At 42.1% G+C, this 22,729-nt stretch overlaps 1 protein-coding gene across 3 annotated transcripts in view; it reads right to left on the bottom strand.

Annotated features, from left to right (window-relative positions):
- Positions 1–22,729, bottom strand: part of LOC146205910 (puratrophin-1-like) — a 353,992-nt gene that overhangs the window by 15,335 nt on the left and 315,928 nt on the right. For all 3 annotated transcript variants that reach the window (XM_084590570.1, XM_084590571.1, XM_084590572.1), the window contains 11 exons: positions 17,285–17,473; positions 14,198–14,401; positions 9,833–10,233; positions 9,367–9,651; positions 7,473–7,679; positions 6,946–7,021; positions 5,995–6,168; positions 3,679–3,768; positions 2,340–2,483; positions 1,575–1,652; positions 1,126–1,305 (listed from right to left, as the gene is read on the bottom strand). In XM_084590570.1, coding sequence (XP_084446696.1) covers positions 1,126–1,305; positions 1,575–1,652; positions 2,340–2,483; positions 3,679–3,768; positions 5,995–6,168; positions 6,946–7,021; positions 7,473–7,679; positions 9,367–9,651; positions 9,833–10,233; positions 14,198–14,401; positions 17,285–17,473 — 2,028 coding nt within the window. The remainder of the gene's footprint in view (positions 1–1,125; positions 1,306–1,574; positions 1,653–2,339; positions 2,484–3,678; positions 3,769–5,994; positions 6,169–6,945; positions 7,022–7,472; positions 7,680–9,366; positions 9,652–9,832; positions 10,234–14,197; positions 14,402–17,284; positions 17,474–22,729) is intronic.

The following is a 22,729-nucleotide window of genomic DNA, read 5'->3' as shown; positions in this document are numbered from 1 at the left end:
AAATTTCAAGCTTAAACCTTTATCCTTTGGTTGTGGAATGGATTCGTGCTTTCTTGTTGGACCGCTGTCAATTTTTTCATGCCAATTCTCATTCGTCATGTCTTTCCTCGGTTTTATCTGGTGTTCCCCAAGGCACTGTTTTAGGCCCCCTTTTATTTCTTATCTATATTAATGATTTGCCCCCTAACATCAGTTCTAACATCCACCTTTTCGCTGATGACTGTGTCATCTATCGTCCAATGGTTAACCCGTCCGAAGTAACCAAGCTTCAAGACGACCTTTTACGCATCCAAGAGTGGTGCAACACTTGGCTAATGTCATTAAATTCTACTAAAACCTCTCTTTTTTCTGTCCACTGCCGTCGCAACCACCTGGACGCGATTTATAGAATAAACAATATCCCCATTACATCAGTAAACTCCTATAAATATCTCGGCATCAACTTGAGCAAAGATTTAACCTGGTCGAAACATGTTCACCATATAACTAATTCAGCTAACCAAATTTTAGGGTATTTACGCCGTAATCTTGCCTTAGCACCCCGTCCAATAAAACTGCTTGTTTACTTAACATTTGTATGGTCGAAATTAGAGTTTGCATGCACCACGTACGATCCCTCATTTACTAACCTTATTGAAACTCTAGAATCTGTCCAGAATCGGGCTGCAAGACTTATTTGTTCTGACTATTCATATCACAAATCTTGGCTTAACCTCCCTACATTGGCCTGTCGTCACAAGATCGCTCGTCTTTCCATATATCACAACTTTTATCATACCTTTGATCCTGAAGCTACTTCTATCACACGCACTCATCGCATTTCTTGTAACTCTCACCCTAAAGCCGTCTATCCAATGAAAGCCCGCACCAATACATATTATCAGTCTTTTTTCCTGAAAACAGCTCGAGACTGGAATGGCCTTCCATCCAAAGTGGCAACCATCATCAACTTCAGCCAATACAAAACCACCATCGAAGATATTTTGTATCCATGTTAAATTTCACAGCCCAACCCTTATGTAATGTCCCCGCACCTTTGAGGAATAAATAAATAAATGACAAAATCTCTTGTTATTCAGTCTAGATAAATCTCATGCCCCTGTGATAAGGAGAGCACATACGCACCTTTATGCTATGTTTGTACTGGTAGATGTCATGGCCTTTGTGCTCAGGATCCCTACGAACTTTGCTGAAGAGGATAAGGTCTTCAAAAAGGAACACATGCCGTAGAGACTTGCGTGAGCGCCCCTGCCAGACAAGAAATTCATCTTGACGAAGAAGGCGCCCCTGCTCCTTCACGTTCACCTGGAAAATAAACAAAAGGCAGTTTAACAGAGTAAACCTTAATTCACAAACTTCCCAAATGAAGATAAAAGCTATGATGAAAAATTATGCAGCACGTCTTTCAAACTGACTGAAGGGCTACATGCTCAGCTGCTGACTCTCAAGATATATGGAACAACTGAAAAGAAGCTGCTCAATAACAAATGCTCACATCTCAATTACTGCACTTCTGTGAACTGAAGAAGCTGGCTCAGTAACCAAACATTTCCCAACACAAGAAAAGGACTCACATCACACTCGCGAAGTGCATCCATGCCAAGCAGGTCGTTGCCATGACGAAGCTGAAAGCGAACCATCTCCTCTGCAGCCTGTGGGGTAATAATAGCATAGAACCAATTTTCAATGCCTGGCGCCCCAAATCACACACATGCAAAATCCAAAAATCTGAATTTCTAACTTCTCATCTATCCTTATAGGGTGCCTGAGCCTGAGAATATGACTTGAGACAGATGAAATTATCCTTCAGTACAAGCAAGAAGCACTTGCTTTCCAGATACTAATGCATTTGCAAAATTTGATTTTCATTCAAAGCTGCAACGAGAATTATTATGTTATGGCAGCACCCCTACTATTAACTGTGGGCAAGATATGAAACAATACAACAACAACAAAAAAATGGTTCCAGCAATGGGCCACCCTTATATTTCCTTGGCTGCATGACCCACTAGTGAAAGCAGCTTCTTCGAGCTACAAAAAGGTTGCAGTAACAAGCTCATCTGTGCATTCTGCGAGCTCTTTGAAACATACCGAGCTGTCCTATGGCTTCACTGCACAGCTCAGCATTTGTGGCCACACAGCACAGCTCGCGTATGCATAATATGTATACAGAGCATAATAAAAGTGTAATAGGTGTGCATGTAACATTTACTCTTTGTTATAAATGTTTAATCAAATGCCATGTGACATCCAAACAAGGTCAGGCTGTGAAAGCAAAGAAAAAGAACTGTACCACACACAAATAACAGTATGAAACTAAAAATGATGAATGGTGGCACCTTTAGATCTGCATGTTCAGGCTCCCTTTCCGGACACTCCTTCAGGATTTGTTTCAACAAGAGGGCATATTTGCCCATCCTTTGTACTGGCTTCAGCAGGTAGCTAGCAAGGTCCATCTTGTCTCCAAGCTCCAGCTGCTTTTGCTATGAATGAGAGAGGCAAAAGCAATTCTTCAAAGACCATGCTAAGGGATCCCAAGGTACTAAAGCAAAGATCAGGCTACACAGGCTATGGCAGTTACGAGATGGAAAATCTGTATAGGTTAGTCAGTGAGCGATAATTCACAATTAATGTGAACGCAAACTGCAAACCATTCCCTTCAATGTACTGGAGTAGATCCAGAAATGTCGACTGCAAGCTAATGCCCCAACTCTGACAGTGACCCCTCCCGGCCGAAAACACCTTATGCAGCTTGGTGCGTTCAATGTCAAAAAAATAAATGCGCCTAATCACAATCCACAAAGTAAAAAGTGAAAGAGGAGACATAATATACAAATCTAGCCTTCCGAGGCACTGTAGAACTCGAGTACGTGAAAGGCATGCCTGCCTTTATCACCAACTCGCAAGCACTCGCATTGCGCAATTAGCGCCAATTTTTACGAGAAACGGTTACTGCAATGACGACGCCATCAACAGTAGTAAAGCAATAACATTTACGTTATGGGAAGGATATAGTGAGTACTCCATGGTCTATTAACATTAAATGTGTGGGCACAGGCTGTCAAATCTCATCTCACAGTAGCAGAATCCGAAGCACATTCTCCTTGTATTTGACCCCAGCACTTTTGCCTGCGCGTCTTCTCCTCACATGCAGTGTCCTGAGCATGATGCTTTGCTTCAAACTTAACCACATGCAAGATTCACCATGCAGTGCAACTCAAGCAGCGTCATCATTTACAGTGTTATTACTGTAGCAGCCACTACTGTGCTAGCACGTTGAATGATGTGCTCCGCAGTGGCAAAGAGAAAGATGAAAAATTTCATCCTCACACACACCTGGCCCCTTCTCAATATGCATCTTCCATCAAGAATTAAACCCCCATGGCCATTTTTTCTATGAAATTCTAGCCAGAATGATCTTTTAGCACTTACACCATTATCCACCGGCTGACAAAAAAAAATTGTTTTGGAAGAGCCATACTCGCTCCAAGCTGGGCACAGAGTAACAAAAAGCACATGATGAGCAGGGCTTCACAGGAGCCAGAAATGACAGTCCGCTTGTGACAAGCATGACTCGTCCAAGTTCGTTAAGGTGTTAAGAAATAAGAATCGAAAACAAAAATTCAAGATGAAATAAGGAAATATATCATATTAACTATTGATATGGAGGTTACTTGCCTTGAAGAATGCGTTGCCATATTCAGACATGAGAGAATCAGACTTTGGCTTATTCTTGTTGTACAGGGCATAGAGGTAAAACTGAGGTTCCTGAAAAAAAAAAAAGATACAGGAAATGTTCTGTTGAAAATGTCCTATCAAAAAAAGAAAGAATGACAGCACCAAGTTACATAATTAGAGAAAAAGCACTGAATGTGAATATTTATTCGAATCTAGGCAGACCCCTGGATTTCAGAAAGTCAGAAAAAAAGTTTACTCTAAAGTAAGCCGAATGAAAAAGGGCATTGACTGGGTCTAGAACATGCATTTGATTATGCTTGCGACGCTCAGGTCCAATGCTAAGTCATCATTGTCATCTTCATCAACATCGCTGTCCTCTTTGTCGCAGCTTCTTCAAACAGCGCACTGTCCTCGCTTCCGTCCAGCGCGTTCGAGATGCTGCACTTTCAGAATGCCCGCGCATTTACTTCGGCCGGCACTTTGTCCCATGCCGCAGTGACTCTGTTCGCCACTTGGTTAAACAAAGCACGCTTGATGCACCGGTCAGTGTGAGCTGGTAATCTTGCATTCTCAGCAAGTTGTTACATTGCTTCCGTAGCCTATCCTTAAATGGCTTGTTGATGGCATACCTCCCGTTATCACTGCAATGTTCGTACCGCCACCTGAAAGCACAAACTTTACGGCATCTGTCAAATGGCCGCGGTAAGAGTCGAGAACCAGAAGTGACTCCTGGGACAGCGTTGCCAGACGGTCTTCACCCAGTCTTCGACAAGAGCACCACTCATCAATTCATTCTCATGAGCGCGCACGAAGAGGTTTTTAGGGAAAACCTCTTCGGCTGTAAGAGTCTTCCACTCAAATATCATGTAGGGCAGCAGTTTTTTCCAACCAGCCATGCAACATATCACAGTAAAATGTTGGTTCTCGCATCCAGCAGTTCTTAATTTCACCTATTTCATGCCCTTCTCATTGACTTTGTACGCTACAAGCATGTCAAAACACACTGGGGTCTGATCAGCGTTACTGGTTTGGCCCAGTCTGTAGTCCTTCTCCAGCCACTCCTTGATAATTAGGCATTGCAGTGCAACAAGTTTCTCCTCAAGGTCAGGGGTAGGTTTTGGCACATAGAAGTCCGGCACCGCAGGCTGAACCCAAAACGCTTCATTAATGCGAGTGACCCAGCCTCTGCTGGCCTTCAATTGGGTCCGTGTAACACCTCTAATGTTTACGATCTCGCCTTCACCTGTATCACCTCTGTCGCCATGGGCATTGCACCTTCTCTCTGCTTGCTGATAAAGTCGGTGACATTCTTCTCCACCTTGTGGTATTACCTGCTCTTGGGTCCAGTAAAGGCCATTCGCTTTGCAGCGCAGTTGAAAAGTTTGTCCCACCACTTCCGCCACAGGCGCACATTCTTTTCGTCCATGCCGAAGTCGTGACGGGCTTGTTGTTTGAATTCTTTCCACTTAAAAAGTACCTTCCGCTTAAAAGTCGCAGTGTAATGGCATCGCTAAATGGGCGCCATAAGGTCGTGAACATGAACGCTTCTTGAAGCAAGCCCACACGACGAGACCTTTGTTCACTGCCAGTGGAGTCAGTGTTCGGAAAATCAAAATGGAGCTTTCCAACCTCCAAGCAGCCGCAAGCGTGTCGCTGGTGTAGCCGTGAGATGGCAGTACATGTCTAGCGGTTGCGAACAGCACTCTCGAATCTAAGCCGGCCCCCGACTTTCGTAAACCATTTTTTTTTAAGTCCCAGCCTAGATTCGAGTAAATACAGTACTAAGAACAGCAATCGTGTGGTAGCTGAAGCCCATATGAGCCCCAATGGAATTCCATACCCAAGGGACCCTGAACCCGACACCTTCAGCATGGAGAGTCAACATATTTTACAGAACACACTTCTGAAAATAGCTCGGCCACATTACATGGTTCTATGCAGCATATAACATGTCTTCTTTAATTTTACAATGTATGTAATGTCCCATGCTTTCAAAGAGCACGAGGCATTTATTGCACACCATCCAACACTGACATGTCACTCAGTGGCAACACCCAGGCTTGCCAATCAATATATGTCTTCTTTATCCTTCACATCTACAAGCATTAGGTTACACACTTGCAAAAGAGTTACAAGTGTGAAATACACTATTAATGAGTAATGAACACCCTCATAAGACCAGAAACCAACCATCTTTAAGCATAGAGGTGGATTTACTGCATGTTTTAAGTTCTTCGATGATAAAAGCTAAATGAAAATTAGAGTGCAGGCTTAATCACAAGAGAGAAGAAAATCTTTACTAGATACTAGACTTACGTATTGCAAGAAGCACTGCCCAACCATAAAAGGGCAGGATTCACACTGCTCCAACTGCTGAAGGAAGTAGAGGCTGTGAAACTCATAAATCTTCTCAATGTTTCCAAAAACAACATTGCGTTGACCCCGTAAAGCTTGGGGTATATCTTCTCTCATTAGCTCCGGAATGTAGTTCTGAGAAAAGCAACAACAACAAAAAAAAAGAAAGCAAGTCAAACTTAAACCTCAGCATAAAGTTCGTTTTAGGAGGAAATAGTTATGTAAAGTCACACAAGTGACTGTGGAGTCACACATCAAAGACGGCAAAAGCTGACAGCTAAAGGCACTGCATGTGAACACAATTAGTTTTGCTCTCATGAGCTATTATTACAAGAAAAGTACATGCAAGATTTTATCATTGTCTACCAGTCCAAGATCACATCAAACAAGATCAGGATGAATTTTTCTTTAACTATGAAGTTTCTCTGTAGCCATATGGCTGCGCTCGAGTGGATGACAATGAATGATTACTTACTCCCTTATAAGACTGAGTCAAGTAGCATCTTAAAGCAGCGCGAAAACACAAGACTAAAAGGAACAGGAGGCGACAAGACTAAAAGGAACAGGAGACGACACACTTGTGTCATCTCCTGTTCCTTTTAGTCTTGTGTTTTCGCGCTGCTTTAAGATGAATCCAATCCAACTCGCCCAGTTTTCTATACTCGTGAACTACAAGTAGCATGCCAAATATGGCTATATAGAAATGTATATTTGACAAATGCAGAGTCCTGCCACATGGAAAATACTAATGAGATAATGAATCACTAAAATACTACCATTTTACAAAAGATAACTGTGCTCATCAGTTAGCCAATCACAGTGTTTCAATATTCAAGCACTGAAATTCGCACAGCTACTCATGCTAAGAAAATGGCTTTGCACTACATGTTTATCTGTCGACAGTCATCTCACCTCTATAATGTACTCCAATGACTTGACATAGTCCCGTTCTGTTTGTACCATTTCACGCATAACCAGCAGCAGAGTTCTGAAAACAAAGGTATCTGTGTTTCAGCTGTGCTAGTTACACCTTAACAGGGAAGCAACAATGAGAGCAGGCTTTTTAGTAGTGAAATAACATCTCTCAAAACTACCGAGTACAAAGGAAAAAAAAAGGAAGAGCACTGGACAGGCAAAGTAATGACAGCATATGCAATGGATGATAAAAGCAATAGCCTTTCAGAACTTTCGGAAACCTTCAGAAGCATTGTATGCACAGAAAGTAGCATTACAAGAGTGATTAACAGTAACAGTCAGAGAAATCATTAAAGCAGTCAACAAACAACCAAAAAACCAAATGGGAAAGAGAATCGCATACTATGCAACAAAAATAAAGAACGATGTGCAAGAGAAGGGTGGGGTAGAGGTAAGAAACTGAAGTAGTAATGAAACCGCAAAGCACAGTGAAGCAAGAAAGGAGGATTTCACAACAAACTGACTTCCTGTTCCTCAGCTGTTCCTCGCTGATAGTGGCATCACTAATGGCCGAGTCAGCTAGCTGCAGAGCAGATGCTCGAGTCAAGAGATGGCTGTTGACAGGTACAGGAACTCTGCTCCCCCGAACAAGGTCAGATGACTGCCCTTCACTCTTGGGTTGCTCTGAATCCGGCGAAGTCAGCTCTTCAGACTCTGGGGAGCTTATGGAGCTTTTAATGGGGAAGGAAAAATTGTGTGGGAAGAAAAAAGTAAACCTTATGCTATGGTTTTGCTTTTCTACTGGTACTGCATCTGAATTCAAAAGAAACCACTCTTAAGCTAGAAGACTTACAAGCAACATATATAAGCAGAAATTTACTAAATTCCAATTTTAAGAACCACAATCAAAAAAACGTACTAAATAAAACAGAAAGGTGCACTATCTTTTGGTTTAAGCAAAATGTTGTAGCCATACTGCTAAAGCTCAAAGAGAAGCAGAAAACCTCACCAGTAATGCACCTGCCCAGCAACTTTGCAAACAAAATTTTTTGTTTTGGGAGAAATTTTCAAGCACTTACACAGTCTAAATCCTAGTAGCTTAAACTAACCCACCTATAGCGCAATGATACTAAACATCTGAGCAGTATTCATAAAGTTCCGATGTTACAAAAAAATTGCGCATAAGGGACTGTCGCAGTCACTACTGAATTTAGGACTATCCGCTTGTGGATCCTGTCAATACAGCAACAGACGTGTGATAAAAAATGGCCTGATGTACTGTGCATTCTTTTCAACAAAATGTAAGTGCACCTTCAAATGGTGCAAAACATTGTGCATGCAATCATCATCTTTCCCAAGGAATATCAATCCCTGTTAAAGGGCCACTGTCCAGGGAAGGCCCTTTTAAGAAAAGGAGCCCAGTGTTTCGATCAGGTACCGGAGATAGTCTGTGCAAAATTCTACAGCGACACGCGCGCCGCAAAGCATCGAAAATACAATTCAAAGCTCCCTCATGCTCTCCTTTGAGAAGCCAGCTTCACCGCTTCCTGCGCTGGCCCGACGGGCCCCGATAATGACGTACGTACCGGGAACGACGTCCATTGGTCCGTCTCGCTGACTGACGGGAGAAGGATGGGTGTCTACCGCTCGCAGCGCGCTTTTCCCTCGCCACGGCCAGACTGAATCCAGCGGCGCGCGCTCCCTCGACCGTTTTTTTTTTTTCCGCGCTCACGAAGAGCCCCGCCCCACCTCCCGCCAAACGCGGAGGAGGAAGGGGAATTTGTATTGCGGAGGCTAGACGACCTCGGGCAGGAGAGTGAAAAACCTTTGTGAGGGAACGGAAGGCGAGAGGCAGGATAGAATCGGGTGATTGCGGTGGCTGTAACTGCGTTATTAGTTACTCTTTTCAAAAACATTTTGCGGCCTTGCGTTCCAGGGGCGAAGTCTCACAGTCACCGGGGAAAAAAATATTTTCGACCGGAGGGTGGACAGTGGGCCTTTAAACCAACCAAACTTTAGAACCACTTGCAGTCGAATGTAACTCAATAATACAGAGGCAAGGGGCAAAGGAGGCCCTCAAGCACATGGGGTCAACCAGTTCTCTTGCAGTCTCGGCTAATCTCCCTGCGCGATATTGCAGATGGCTGGCAGGTACAGTTAACCACGACATCATGACAGCTGGTCCACATCACTGGCTGGACAGGGCCTCCTATGAGGGCATTTACCAGCGCATTCTTGAGTTGTACCTGACTGTAGATCATTTGAGCAGTTTTCAGCAAAACAAAATAAGACTTCCCAAAGTTGCAGCCCTTTGCATTTTTAGTATTGAGAATGACATAAAAAGGACATCAAGACAGAGGAAGGCAAAGAAGAACAGCCTACACACGAGGTGCCACATCAACACTGTGGCTCCTTTACCTTGCAAGTCCATCGCTGCCTTCTAGGTCTGCCATAGCTGTACGGTCGGACACCAAGCGTTCATTCTGGGCTCGCACTCTGTCACTGACCCGACTAAGTGCCTCCTCACAGAGCTGCCATGTGTAGCTTCGCCGCATTAATTTGCGCTGCGGTCGACACTGATGGCCATCCTTGTGCAATGAGTTGCGCACTTTTTCACGCAGTGCACTAAGCCCTGCAGTGCGGGGACAGCCATCCTTGCTCCGAGACTCCAGGAAGCTCCGTGAAATGGATGTCACAGGACCCCTGCACAAGATCATGCCCCATAATATTAAAACGGCGATAACAGCTTCTCAGCTGGTTTTGTTGAACTCTTTCTACAAGCTCTTGCTTGGTATAACTAGTTACATCAGCATTCGCCAAATCAGCATCTCCAAACTGTGCAGAACAGTTGCACTGCAACAAGGAGCAAATTTGTCGAGCATACCTTCGGGTCAGGTCATCAGTAATGAGGCCTTGGCTGAGAAGTTGCTCTTCTTTCTCCTGAATGTACTGGTCAAGAGCAAAGGAGTCTTGCACCACGGATGTGCCTCCAGGAGCTGGGAATGCTGTGTATGAGTTCATGGGAGGAGGGGCTGAATACAGATGGGGTTGAGTTGTAGCAATAGAGCGGCGCCTCACAAATGAACAGTATGGTGTACTGGTCGAACCAGGTGCCCAGCTGTTCTGAGGAAAGAGGCTGCATCCTTCCATGGTCGCTGAACGAAAGCTGGTGCCCAAGGACGGCGACTTGCGACCTTCCAGTTCCAACTGCTGGCGAGCTCGCACCAGTGTCGTGTAGCGAGCTTCCATCAGCTCAGCCGTTTCACGACACCTGGCCTGGGCTGTCTGCACCAAGGGAAGCAAACAAATGAGACTGTCAAATAAAACACTTCCATGTAAGAAAACTGGATGATTTACTGGCAAATCTTTCTAAACCAAACACTTCCTAGCCTTCCCTCATTTTTCTAGAGCAGCATTTCTTCTAGTCAGATACTTGCTACAGTGCTTACAAACAATGACCTAAGGCAGAGGATTTGACTCCAAATATTTCAATATTCCACAGATCTGCACACACAATTATAACATCTCAACACATGTGATTTGTTTGTGGTTTTAGCATGCAGCCAGTTTTCTAGCAGGCAAGACAAGGAGCAGTAGTATTCCCGCAAAAGCATTTTCCAGTCACACTTTAACCAACAAGCTTGTCTGAGCACTGAAAAAAAGTGTTAGCCAAACCCCCTTCCTGTGCAGCTCTGTGAAGTTCAATCCAAATTTTCTCATTCTCATAACTGCTCTATCGTATCGAACAGTGAGAGAAAAAACACGAGGACAGTAGAAAAGACGACACAGGACAAGCGCTCGTCTTGTGGCGTCCTTCTTTTAGTCCCTGTGTTTTCTCGCGCTGTTCGATATGATGGATCGATACCAAGTCGCTCAACTCGCTCTACTTCATAACTTCTATCGATATTCGCTCCGATGCAAAAGCTACCAAGAGAAAGAAAACTGTGTTTGCTGAAGCCACGCATAAAGAGCAATATGAAGGATGTACAGCGAGGAGGTGGCAATAGCCTGCTGAGTGAAGGCAACATCACACTCAGATTGCTAGCTCAAGAAGTCGCCTACACATGTTGGTTGGTTTGTAGGGCTTAACGTCCCAAAGCGACTCAGGCTATGAGAGACGGCGTAGAGGAGGACTCCAGAAATTTCGACCACCTGGGGTTCTTTAACGTGCACTGACATCGCACAGCACACGGGCACCTTGCTTTTCGCCTCCATCGAAAGGCGGCCGCCGAGGCCGGGATTCGATCCCGCGTCCTTGGGAACAGTAGTCGAGCGCTGTAACCACTGCGCCACCCTGGCGGGGCAACCCTACACATTTGTATTGCATTTAGCCATACTGAGGACTACAGTGCAGAAGCAACAAGGACAAGAAGTCCTCAGTATGATGAACCAACAGGCCAGCCACTACGTATTAAGCATTTGGCCAGCATGCAATGAAAGTGCATGGAAAATGGTGCTAGCATACGCAAATGAATAGGATAAAGAATGTATACGTATCTGTGGTAAGAGAATGCAAAACAAGATAGTTTTATCTGTTGTGCTTACTTGCATGCTCAGCTACAGTAGAACCCGTTTACAGTAAAGTCACTAGGACTGGTAGAAATCTTTACTATATCAGGGTCTTTACTATATGAGTTGTTGATGATGGCATGGTTCTTAAGATGCTGTCTGCTAATTAAATGCCTACTTACTGAACAAGTCTTGCTGATTAATGTAAAATAAAGCTTCAAAATACCTTCCATTTTTCTCTTATTTTATTTAGTAATACTGCAGGCCAATACTTTGGCCCAAATGTAACATGAAATGAACATAATGCACAAAAAAGAACCACAGATGAAACGTCAACATCGCTAACTTGCACAAAAATGATTTTGCAATGCAACCAAGAAATCGTTGGACTGAAATATACCAATGGGAAGTGAATTCCACTCGTTCACCGTTTGAGGGAAAAAAACTGTACTTGTAAGCGTTTGTTTTCGCGAAGATCGGTGCAAACAAATACTCATGACTGTGTCATGTTCTCCTCGTAGAAGGCCGACATACGGACGCTGGTAGCGTCGTATTATTTTTTCCTTTTCATTATTTTTTCCTATAGTCTTTTGGTGTCATTTGTTTTTTCTCAGCTATATGATTTTTGTTTACATCTTGTGGAAGAAGCATGACAGCAGTGTGGCTACTAAAATAACAGAGTTTGATTTCATGTGAAAACCAAAGCCTGCATGAACACGGAATAATTTGCCGCTGTTTCTGTCTTTTAAAAGGCAATAGATGAGAAATGCGCGTGGCAGTCAAGCGCTGAAAAACTGCACACATCGCGCCTCCCCTTCTTGCCACCGCTTCTTCGTGCTTTGTGCTGCACAGTGCTGCGAATGTTCGGCCGCTTCTTCCCTTCCCTGAACTTCCCTATCTAGCTTTCTGAATGGACCATGCCGTCTTCTTTTCACGTGCACAGTAGTATGTGGTTACTTTATTATATATCCAAAAGGAAGGAAAAGGTATTTGCCAGCCCCGGCATCTGCTATCTGAAGCACCTGAACTGGGGTGACAGAAATAAAGGGATAGGAAGCGGTATAGGAAATCAAAGAGGTGAGCGACAGGGAGGAAAGACAGGGTAGGTAAAAACAAAAATGAGAAATATATACACTCTGGCACAAACGTTCATAGCCAGCTTTGCTTATCTTTCCCTATGTGCTGCATGCTTTCCCTCATAGCTTCAAGCCCTACGTAAAGCTGGCCTCTCCCGAGAGCTGGCAAGCCTGGTGGTAAAGCCATTAAAAAAAAAAAATAAAAAAGAAAGGAAAGCATTGTTTATTAATTTTTCTTTTTTTATTATTATTATTTCCCTCGCGATCCTAGGCAGTGAGTGCAGCTATGTCATTTCGTGGGAAGTCGAAGTTGTCGCCATGGCCAGACAAGCTTTACAATAATCAATTTTTATCAAGAACATCTTTACTATAAATGGGGGAAAAATGTACAGTAGTCTATGGAAGATTAACTGGGACTTCAGTTTCACTTCAGTATATTTGAGTTCACTATAGGGGGGGTCTACTGTAGCTTGGAGCAATATTTACTTGGTGCAAATAAAAGCTATGTTACTTATCCTGACCCATGTTATGGCAGTGAGCCTTGATCTGAATAAGCCCCTGCTGACCACCTTATGACAACAGGCATAACACTTGGTTTTAATGAAAACATAGGTGCCACAGACTCTCAAGAATGGAGAAGTCATATGGAAAACGCCTTCACTATGCAAGCATGACATGTTGAGGCAAAGGTGCCTCTGACCACAACATTCAACATGGCCATTTAGACACACACCATTCAATGACAATCACTAGTGTTATTAAAGCGGTCAAAAAAAAAAATTGCTATCACTGAAGAGCCTGCAATAAAAATTAACACAGCTGTTCTGGCAACGTATGTGAGCTATCGAGCTTTGGTCACAACAGTTTTGGCATGGTTACACTTGCAAGAGATGTAATATGTACTGAAACTTTTACCTTTGCCGTGTCAGAAGAGTATGAAAAGTATATGCTCTCACAAGTGAAAGAAAAAAAAATAAGAAAAGAAAGACCAGCACAGATGCACAGAATCACACTAAATTACACGTACTCAGATAACTGCCTGATAGCTTGCCTGCTATAAAGCGACCACATAGCACAAAAGAAAAGGGCTTCTCATGCCTATAAATGCTATGCAGCCCAATGCTAAAGCCCAGGGCCTTGCGTTGCTCTTCACAGCAACTTACAAAAAAAAAAAAAAGAGTGCATCATGCACCTCAAGCAAACTGCAAGGAGCAACGCAGCCCTAGCATCACTCTATGAACGCTCGAACCACAATGCAGCACACAAACGTCTTTAAAGGAATGTTGAAGACAAACCAATGTCAGTCTAGATCGATTGATTGGCATGTTAAGACAAAGAGGCTACTCTCACTTAAAACTGAGCTCTTGAGACCTAGAAAAGAACCAAAAATGAAAGACAAGTACTGCCATCACAGGATGTTTTCACAACTAAACGATCATGAATGATAGGTGCCCGAGAAAAGATGGCTTTAGGTTCAAAATGTTGCACAAAAAAAAGAAAAAGGCGCCTCCATCTGATTGCAATGCCGAGTTATGACCAGCAAACCTAATTTCGTGCAGGTCTAATATTTTGGCCTTTCAAACTGAGCTCGGTAGATAAGAGCTGCCGTAAAATGCTGACAGCATCTATGACAAAAGACCGGAAGTAATACATGAAGCACAAACCTTGCATTGCTCTACCAGCTTGGCATTATCCAGTTTGGAAGCCAAATCCAGCATCTCACTGAAGTTCTGCTCAGAAGGGGCAGGGTGCTCTTCTTGATACTCTTGCAGAAGCCTCATGAGCTGTGTCATGCTTTCAGGAGTGGAGGCAGCGTCCATTTTCATGCTCGACACAAATTTCATGGCATCCAAAGCCCATTCATAGCTCTAAAGGCAGAAAAAAACAACAAACGTTAGCTTGCACCTGCCAAATACTTTAACTGACTTTTAGAACTAATTACTTTTGTTTTGTTTGTTTTCTGGGATGTAACGTCCCAGTGCAACTCGGGCTATGAGAGACGCCGTAGTGGAGGACTCTGGAAATTTCGACCGTTTGGGGTTCTTTAATGTGCACTGACATCGCACAGCACACAGGCGCCATGCTTTTCGCCTGCATTGAAAAGCGGCCGCCGAGGCCGGGATTTGATGCCCCATCTTTTGGAATAGTAGTCAAGTGCCGTAACCAGTGTGCCACCCCACTAATTACTTTTAAGCTCTCATCAAGAAAAACTGGTCTTATGACCGTGAAAGATTTCAAGAACATTCATAAATCCTGTTCAACTGTCATTCAATAAAATTATTTATTTTATAAGCAGTTGCACTACAAGAAACAGCAGAAAGGGAGCCAATAAAATATAGCCTCAAAAGCAGGTGACAAGTTCTACTTGAGGCACTCAGCTGTCATATGCCTGTAGATCAGTTTACATTGGCAAATGATAAGCTTTAAGGTCTTAAGCTGCCCTCGTGCATTTTATGCAGCTTTAAGCTCTGCGAAAAGAAGTTAAATTGCAGTGAAATCAGCATAACCTTCATCAAGCTGTCCTTGTAAAGATATCTACCTTATTTAAGGCTGTGCGTCACATTCAGGATTTCACAGTGAATGAATGCTCGATGCATGTGATCACTTTTCCTAACTCAAGCTGGCGCAGAAGAGAAAATGAATTTACTAATTCTGGGAATGAGAGCATGCGGTGAAAAAAGGTGCAAAATATGAATTATTTATATTTTGCTGCTGATCGATCTCTCACTATATGTAATGTTTTTACTCTGCATTTTATGCAATAAAAAAAGAAAGATCGCCGAAACGCCAGTAGCTCTGTTTTTTTATTCGTGAAGGAAATTGCACCAACGACCTAACGTTTACCCATCAGGCAGCAGCTTCAGGCTAGCACTGAGAAACAGTCACCCAACAGGTACCCTGGTAGATGAAATTATATCATCTAAAACTAAACAAACCTATTTTGCAACACTGTTGAAAAATAAAATTCAAAGCCATGAAAAGTAATAACCACTCAATCCAAATGCTGGATGCAGTGGATGCAGCTAGCACAGGACCGTATTAATTGAAGGAATATGGGAGAGGCCTTCGCCCTGCAGTGATACGGTATAGTTCGACTGATGATGATAATGATAAAATGCTGTGCGCTCAAAATCTCCCCGACTGACCCCTTCCGCATCTGACACTGAATGCATGTGTCTGTCACACCTTTATTCACAGAAAATTACATAGCTCGCTCGTGATGCTCTGGTTTCTTGCTGGTAAGGCAGAAAACACTTAGTGAATATAATTATATATATTTATTTTTGTAAGAAGAAAACACAAGTACACATGGCACTACATACTTTAAATATAAACAAGGGGGACGATGAAATAAGAACAATTTAGTAAGGTAGGTGATCACCTGGACGGGCATGAAATTTAATAGCATAAAAAATACGGCAACAAAACATTGTACAAGGGCGCAAAATGAGCGCACTGATATTAGGAATGTTTTGCTGGCAGAATGCCCGAAAGTGACGATCAAGCGCACTTTCTTTGTCAGCTTCAGCATTTCAGGCATGAATTCCAGTTGGGCAAAGTTGCAGTTAGTGGTAGCACTGCATCTGGCACAATTTTTTAGTTAGAAGGGTGGTTTCTTTGGTGCAGCACTATCAGTGGTGGCGTGCACCAGAATACAGTTAAGACCTGTTAATTAGCAGCCAGGTTAACCAATATGAAATTACCTTTAACTATTGTAGGGATGATACGTATCTATTAAAAGGTTTGCAGTCCACCATAAACGATATCCATATCAGCTGTTAGGTTTCTGAAGATTGCATTCTCACCAACACTGAAGCATAAGGAAATCTGGGGACATACATGGGCAAGACCGAAACCACGTAGCCAGGAGAAACGCTAGCCATGCCTGCAGGGCAATCCTTTCCAGTGTCCTCTCACCACTCCCACCTGGGAGCTGTACAAACCGCATGTGATACCCACACCACTGAGCGACATACACTCATAGAAGTGGCTAGTGATCTCTGGCCATGAAGTTTCAGTTTAACCTGTTTGCGACCCCAAAATTCCTTGCGCTGCAACAGCTATGAGAGAATTTTCGAAAATCTAGAAACTGATAGGGATACTACTTATGGCTGATCACAAACACCATAATAAATGAGGAGCTTATTTAAAACTTCAACTATTCAACCACAATTTACACAATTCAATATTATCTGTGATAACTTTCTTTAGTGATAACTGCGTCTTTAGTTGCTATCACCGACACCGATCATTTTCGCAAAGCACTAACAAATATTTCAGAAAGTGAGTTTATTCCTATATGAAAACTTTTTTTTTTTAGGTTTTGTTCCTTACTTCCTTTTCTTTCGCATACTGTAAGCTATCTGTTTTTGTTTATCTATTTTGTTCAGTTGCCATATTACTCATTTGTCTCTATTTTGCCGATGCAATTATGTTCTTCATCTTGTTTGTATTTCATTTATATAATGATGTGCAAAAGCCCCTCCCCTCTATAACGCTTCTTGTAAGCCCTGAGGGTACAAATAAATAAATAAATAAATAAATAAATAAATAACTAGTTAATCAGTTAATCAGCCTACTAGTAAACACATCTTAGCTCTATTTGGATGCCCACCACCCCTGAGAATGCTGTGTCAAAGAAAGCATCCTTCTAACTCAAAAAACCTATATTTAAAAACTACTAATAGTATTAGGTGAAAAAGTGAAACACTTTTTGAAAAAATGACATAACAATGGCACTCAGAGCTTACATGGTCCAGAAGAAGGTAGCATCGAGATGTGTCCTCCAGTTTCTCCCGAGTGTCCTCCAGCTTTTCCGTGAAACAGTCCAGGTGATGCTTGAGTGATACTGCGAGCTCCTGAGTGCCCTTCGCTAAGCCTGTTACCGAAGATGCCATGGCCACTTCTTCGAGAAGGTCATTGCCCTTCTCAATCTGCCTCTGAAAAAAAAAAAATATGCAAATGTTCGACAACCCTCCAAACAGGTTTCAAACAAGTGACGGAGAGAGGGGGAGCACCAGCTCTTAAATCTACATCTGCAGGAAAGACCAATAATGCACCCATGAAAAGCACATCTTCAGTTAATCTATATCTGAACATGAACTGCATTACAGCATCAGAAGGCGTGTGAGAAACAACAAAAGCCAACAAAAACTACATATGTCGACTAACTTCACACATCCATATGTTTCTGCGTCTTTCTCAATATACTTATTTATTTACATCATGATCAACTTATCTATACCAAATATCAAACCACATGAGTAATATATAAGACCATATAAGCAACTTATTAATACTCTTGTCAACGTCTATTCTACAAAAATATTTAATATAAATTCGGTGGTGTATAATGCCAAGAAAAAGGTGTTACACTTTCTAACACAGCATCTGTATCGTGGCAACTCTCTCCAAGCACCTTAACTTAATTAGGAAATACAATCACTTTTGATATGTGCTTACTGGTGGAAAGGAGTGAAACAAGTCCCTATCAATAATGCTTTATACACAAAGTGATTATTAACTCACAGTCAACAAGACCAGAAGAAGGAAGTGGATAACTATGTATTTATTTCCTTGCCTATGCTTGCTTTGTCACAGTGTCCTTTCAGGCATATTTTTCTACTGTTCACATTGTGTCCCCACTTCACATATGCTTCTGACAGCAGAAAATCATAGCAGTATTAGAAGTTATGCAAGCTGCCCAAATTCCATCTCTATTTTTACAGCCATCCAATAAGATTGTTTACTTTTTCCACATAACTCATCCCAGGCAGAAAATCACTGGGTCTAACTTACTATTCCAATTGAATCTCACAGGAAACAAATAGCCTCAATCGGTCAGCCAATGGACTCTCATGAATCCAATTAAGTACACCCATTGGCTACTTTCCAACTGGAAGCCCAAATGGTTTGCAGTTCCCACTGATTGTCTGATTGAAAGGTGACATTGTAACATCCAATTGGACATATGTTCTAAATGATTACAATTGGTTTTGCTAATTTAAATGGGAGGTCTAATCGCAAAATCCACCTGAAGCTTCCAATTGGGTACAATGGGAAGCCAATGATTTCCTTGAGTGGGAGCTGCATACCACACTTTATAAGTGCACAAAGCAAACTAAAAAATCAGCAGCTTATTCAGCTGACCTGTTTTTTATCATTTCTAACACCATTACAGCCATAATTAAATACAAGAACTTTGCACCATAGACAAGCAACACTGGCTACAGTAGGAGGGCACCCTGAATGGAGTACATAAACCTCCTTTAAAAAAACACACAAAAGTGCATAACACTCTGGTGTTGTCAACTACACACACTTGTGTGTCCCTATGGTTTGTGCCAGGCATGTTTGCCAGTCATCCACTTGGTGTTGACTCAACACAAGTGGCAACTCCAAAAGTTCATGTTCTTGTAGGCTCCCATTGGAGCAGTTTTTTTTTTTTTTTTTCAAATGAACAACTGGAACCAATGGGAATGTCCAATTATTCCAGTTGTGCATTACAACCAGATGGAAAGTTCAAACTGAAAGTTAATCCAATTAAAACAACTGATTCTAATGCTCCAAATCAGTGTTGCCAATTCAAAAATAGAAAACACCTAACATAATGCTCCAAAGCTCACTAAAAACTGCTAAGAACAATATTTGCACCAAATGGCTAACTTTTATGCATTTTATTTCGTTGCTCATTCTGTAAAAATTGATATTGTAAAAAAATTTGAAAGTACTCTTTTTTTCTCCCTCTTTTTTTCACCAGCATGTTCAGACTACAAATAATTTTATTCTCCGGAATATCCCATCTGCCTTTTTTAAATTTAAATTAAGTTCTGTAGATTCATCTTGGTTTGCCGAGCAGTCTGTGGGCGATTGTCTTCTAGATGGGACCTCAGAACTGCTGCTAACGTGTGCTGATTATAGACTCAAATTTGCGAGCAGTTCATAGTTAATCAGCATTTATACTTTGTATTTGGAGCCCGGCTCGAATAATTAAGGTAGGATTTGGTCATTTCTGTTCACATTATGATCCATGTTTACATTTGATAATGCTTAGTTGCAGAGCATGCATCCATCCTCTACTTTATTCCAGAGTAGCATCAGCATGAAAAGCATGAAAAGGAGCTCATGTGGCCAAGTTGAAGGGATTTTTGTTGGAAGCATACCTGTACTATCCACACTTTATCTTAAAATGCAGCTGTGCTACTATGGATGTTCCAGCTGATGAGAGTGAGCTTCTTCCATTGTAGCTAAATGGCAGCGATTTTTTTCCCATGGCTCGTGTTTCGATATGGAGCCCCGACAGCTCTAACGATACAATGTTCGTTCATTTGCATTTAGAACTTCCCACATCCAGTCTCGAAACTCTGAGGCCCTTAGCCACTTTTGCCTAAAATTCTGCTCATACTTAAGGTCCCAGTCACCCAGACTGCAAACCCGGAAACAGCAGGCTCGAGGATTTCACTAAAAATGCCACATAAATCAATACAAGGCATATTGAGCGTGTTCAAATACTCGCCGCATTGACATCACAGTAATGTCAGGTGTTCACAATGACGTTCTCTTGCAGAAATATAGTCTTGATGAGCTTCCACTATTTAAAAAAAAAAAAACTATACGGCCACCAAAAACCGCCAATAAAAGAAAGCCAACAAGGCCTAAAAACTGCTAAAAATCCCACCTCCTGCAATAAAACATAATTGCCCACTAAACAGTGTGAAAAACTACTAAATTTAGCGGAAAAACTGCTAACTTGGCAACAATGTTCCAGACATTCCAATTGGAGCTTCCACCTGGTTACAAACACAACTGGGAATTTTCAATTGGAAAACCTAATTGAAACCAATGCTGTTGTTTTTCTTAACCCGGGATGACTATGTAGTAGTTCTTGAGAGCAGAATGACAATTTGTTTGTTCCATGCTTACAGAAAATTGGTTTGGTTTGGTTTTGGGGTTTAACGTCTCAAAGCGACTCAGGCTATGAGAGACGTCGTAGTGGAGGACTCCGGAAATTTCGGCCACCTGGGGTTCTTTAGCGTGCGCTAACATCGCACAGCACAGGGGCTTACAGAAAATGTGTACATACTTTTGACAGATGTAAATCCAATATGTACTACTTCCATAACCATTTGCCATTTATTTACCTTACAGCTACTGCTATACACAAAATCCCATGTGCAAGTGCTGCCACAGCCAAAATATTTTCAATACAACTGAGAAAATGTTTTTTTCAGTGGAATCTGAATGCACTCAGTGCTGTGATGGGCCAAGTGGAAAGAAAATTTTTGATACACTTTATAAAAGATAAAAGAAAGCAAAAATGGCTTTTGGCAAACACAAATATTTCATGCATTTGGTCTTTATAAAGATGAACGCTAACTTGAATCTCTGAGTAACAAGTGATATTCACTTATAGGCTGAAGTTACTGATTAGTGTTCTCATGGGTTAGTACAGAGGTCAAAATACTTGTCCAAAATACCAGTGCCGAGTGCTCTCAACTGCAAAAGTGGCTGTCAAAGCAACCAGCAAGGTACGGAAAAGATGATGCAAGTTCTTTGCAATAAACCTTATATTTTCAAGCTCATGAACAACTGTAATGCAGCGTAATTTTTGTTTTCTAAAAACCAAACAACATAACAAGTGCCCATCTATTCCAAAACCGCTGTAGAATAAAGTCAGGTGAGTAACGTTTTTTCCTGGTGAAATCAAGCATGTAATAAAAATCTGCACGCTAAACAAGAGCAGGGCCTAAAATGCTCAACAGCAAATATACTATGTGACAAGCATCTTGCCTATAGACAAGCGTCATCATGTTTATAAACAAAGGCGGCGCTGGTCACCAGCAACGTGGGGGTGTATAGGCAAAACCGCAGCATGCCTACACAGCACAGGTGACACTACCTTCAAAACCTACTTGGACACGCAAATATTCGAAACTTGCATGTCATTAATGCTAAATGTTTTTGTGTATGCCTGGCAATTAGTTCACTTTTTCAACTTATTATCAAGATACAATTACTTAGAGCGCGCTGTGTCAACTGCAGCAACAGCGCAGATATGATGGGCGATTCGATTAAATTAAATGAAACCAGATAGCGTGAGACAGAGAAATACTAATCGTCTACACTTATCAATTCCAGGGTCGTTTACTAACACATGCAAAAACAAGGACGACGACATGACGACGTGAAACAGCCTTTTTACATGACGAACCTTTCGATGTGCTTTCTAGCGGCTTTTCCTAAGTACCTTTACAGCAGAGAATGTAGAAGAGAATTGGAAACTGAAGCCAAAGAGTAACTTTGAATAAGAAATATGCGATCCCTCTGTGCTTTGTCGAGTGTGCTGGCAACTTAATTCTTGCTTTATTGTACTTGACGAAACAGACGTTTGAGTCGGCAGTCAAAGTCTTGCTCCACAGAGTATGTATACATGAAGATCCTCAAGAATTAATGCTCCAATTCGCTCCAAGTTGCCCTAATTAGCTCCGAATTGCTTCCACCTCTATCCGGCTGCAAGCAGGTTGAGGAAATTGATGCTGTTTCCTTTCTTGTGCCCTGCACTGCAGCCAACTGCACAACAACCTATGAGAATATCGTGAATTCTGCCCAAACGCAAGTAAGTGTAGCAAACTGAATGCAGACGGGCCCTGCCTTTGCCTACATAGTGAAATTCACTGCTGTTGCCAGAGCCGCCGCATCTTCGCGACGTCACAGCCTGAAACTTGTTCGACAGTGAAAATACTGCAAATATTCAAGCAGGAAAACAAAGTATGCTGACTAAAGCACACTGCCTCTTTTGGCATCAGGAGGGCAAATTATTGTTCTTTTTTCCCTTCCCAAAATTTACATAATACAGCATACACATAGGAGAACTCCTAGCTAAATGTCATGTTGTCAAACCTTCAGTTATAGCGAAATCGTAAAACTGTGACAAAAGATATGTACAGCTGGAAGGAAAAGCAACTAAATTTTTGCCCTTCAGGTTTGACAGCCTCAGTAGGATACAACTTAAAAAAAACAGCAGTTGATAATTGTGGGCCATGATAGACAGCGTGGGGCTCATTTCTGTACTCTGAAGGGAAGGAAATGGGAAGTTCTACTGCCAAGAATGGGTCCTAGGCTAGCATGAACAGAAGGGAAAATGTTTGGGCGTGTTGGTTCATCGTCAACAAACCAAAGCGCAAAAAAACGACAAA

Source organism: Amblyomma maculatum, chromosome 1, assembly GCF_055883805.1.
Source record: "Amblyomma maculatum isolate TAMU_Amacu chromosome 1, ASM5588380v1, whole genome shotgun sequence".
Classification (NCBI taxonomy): Eukaryota; Metazoa; Arthropoda; class Arachnida; order Ixodida; family Ixodidae; genus Amblyomma; species Amblyomma maculatum.
This window is presented reverse-complemented; position numbering and strand designations above follow the sequence as displayed.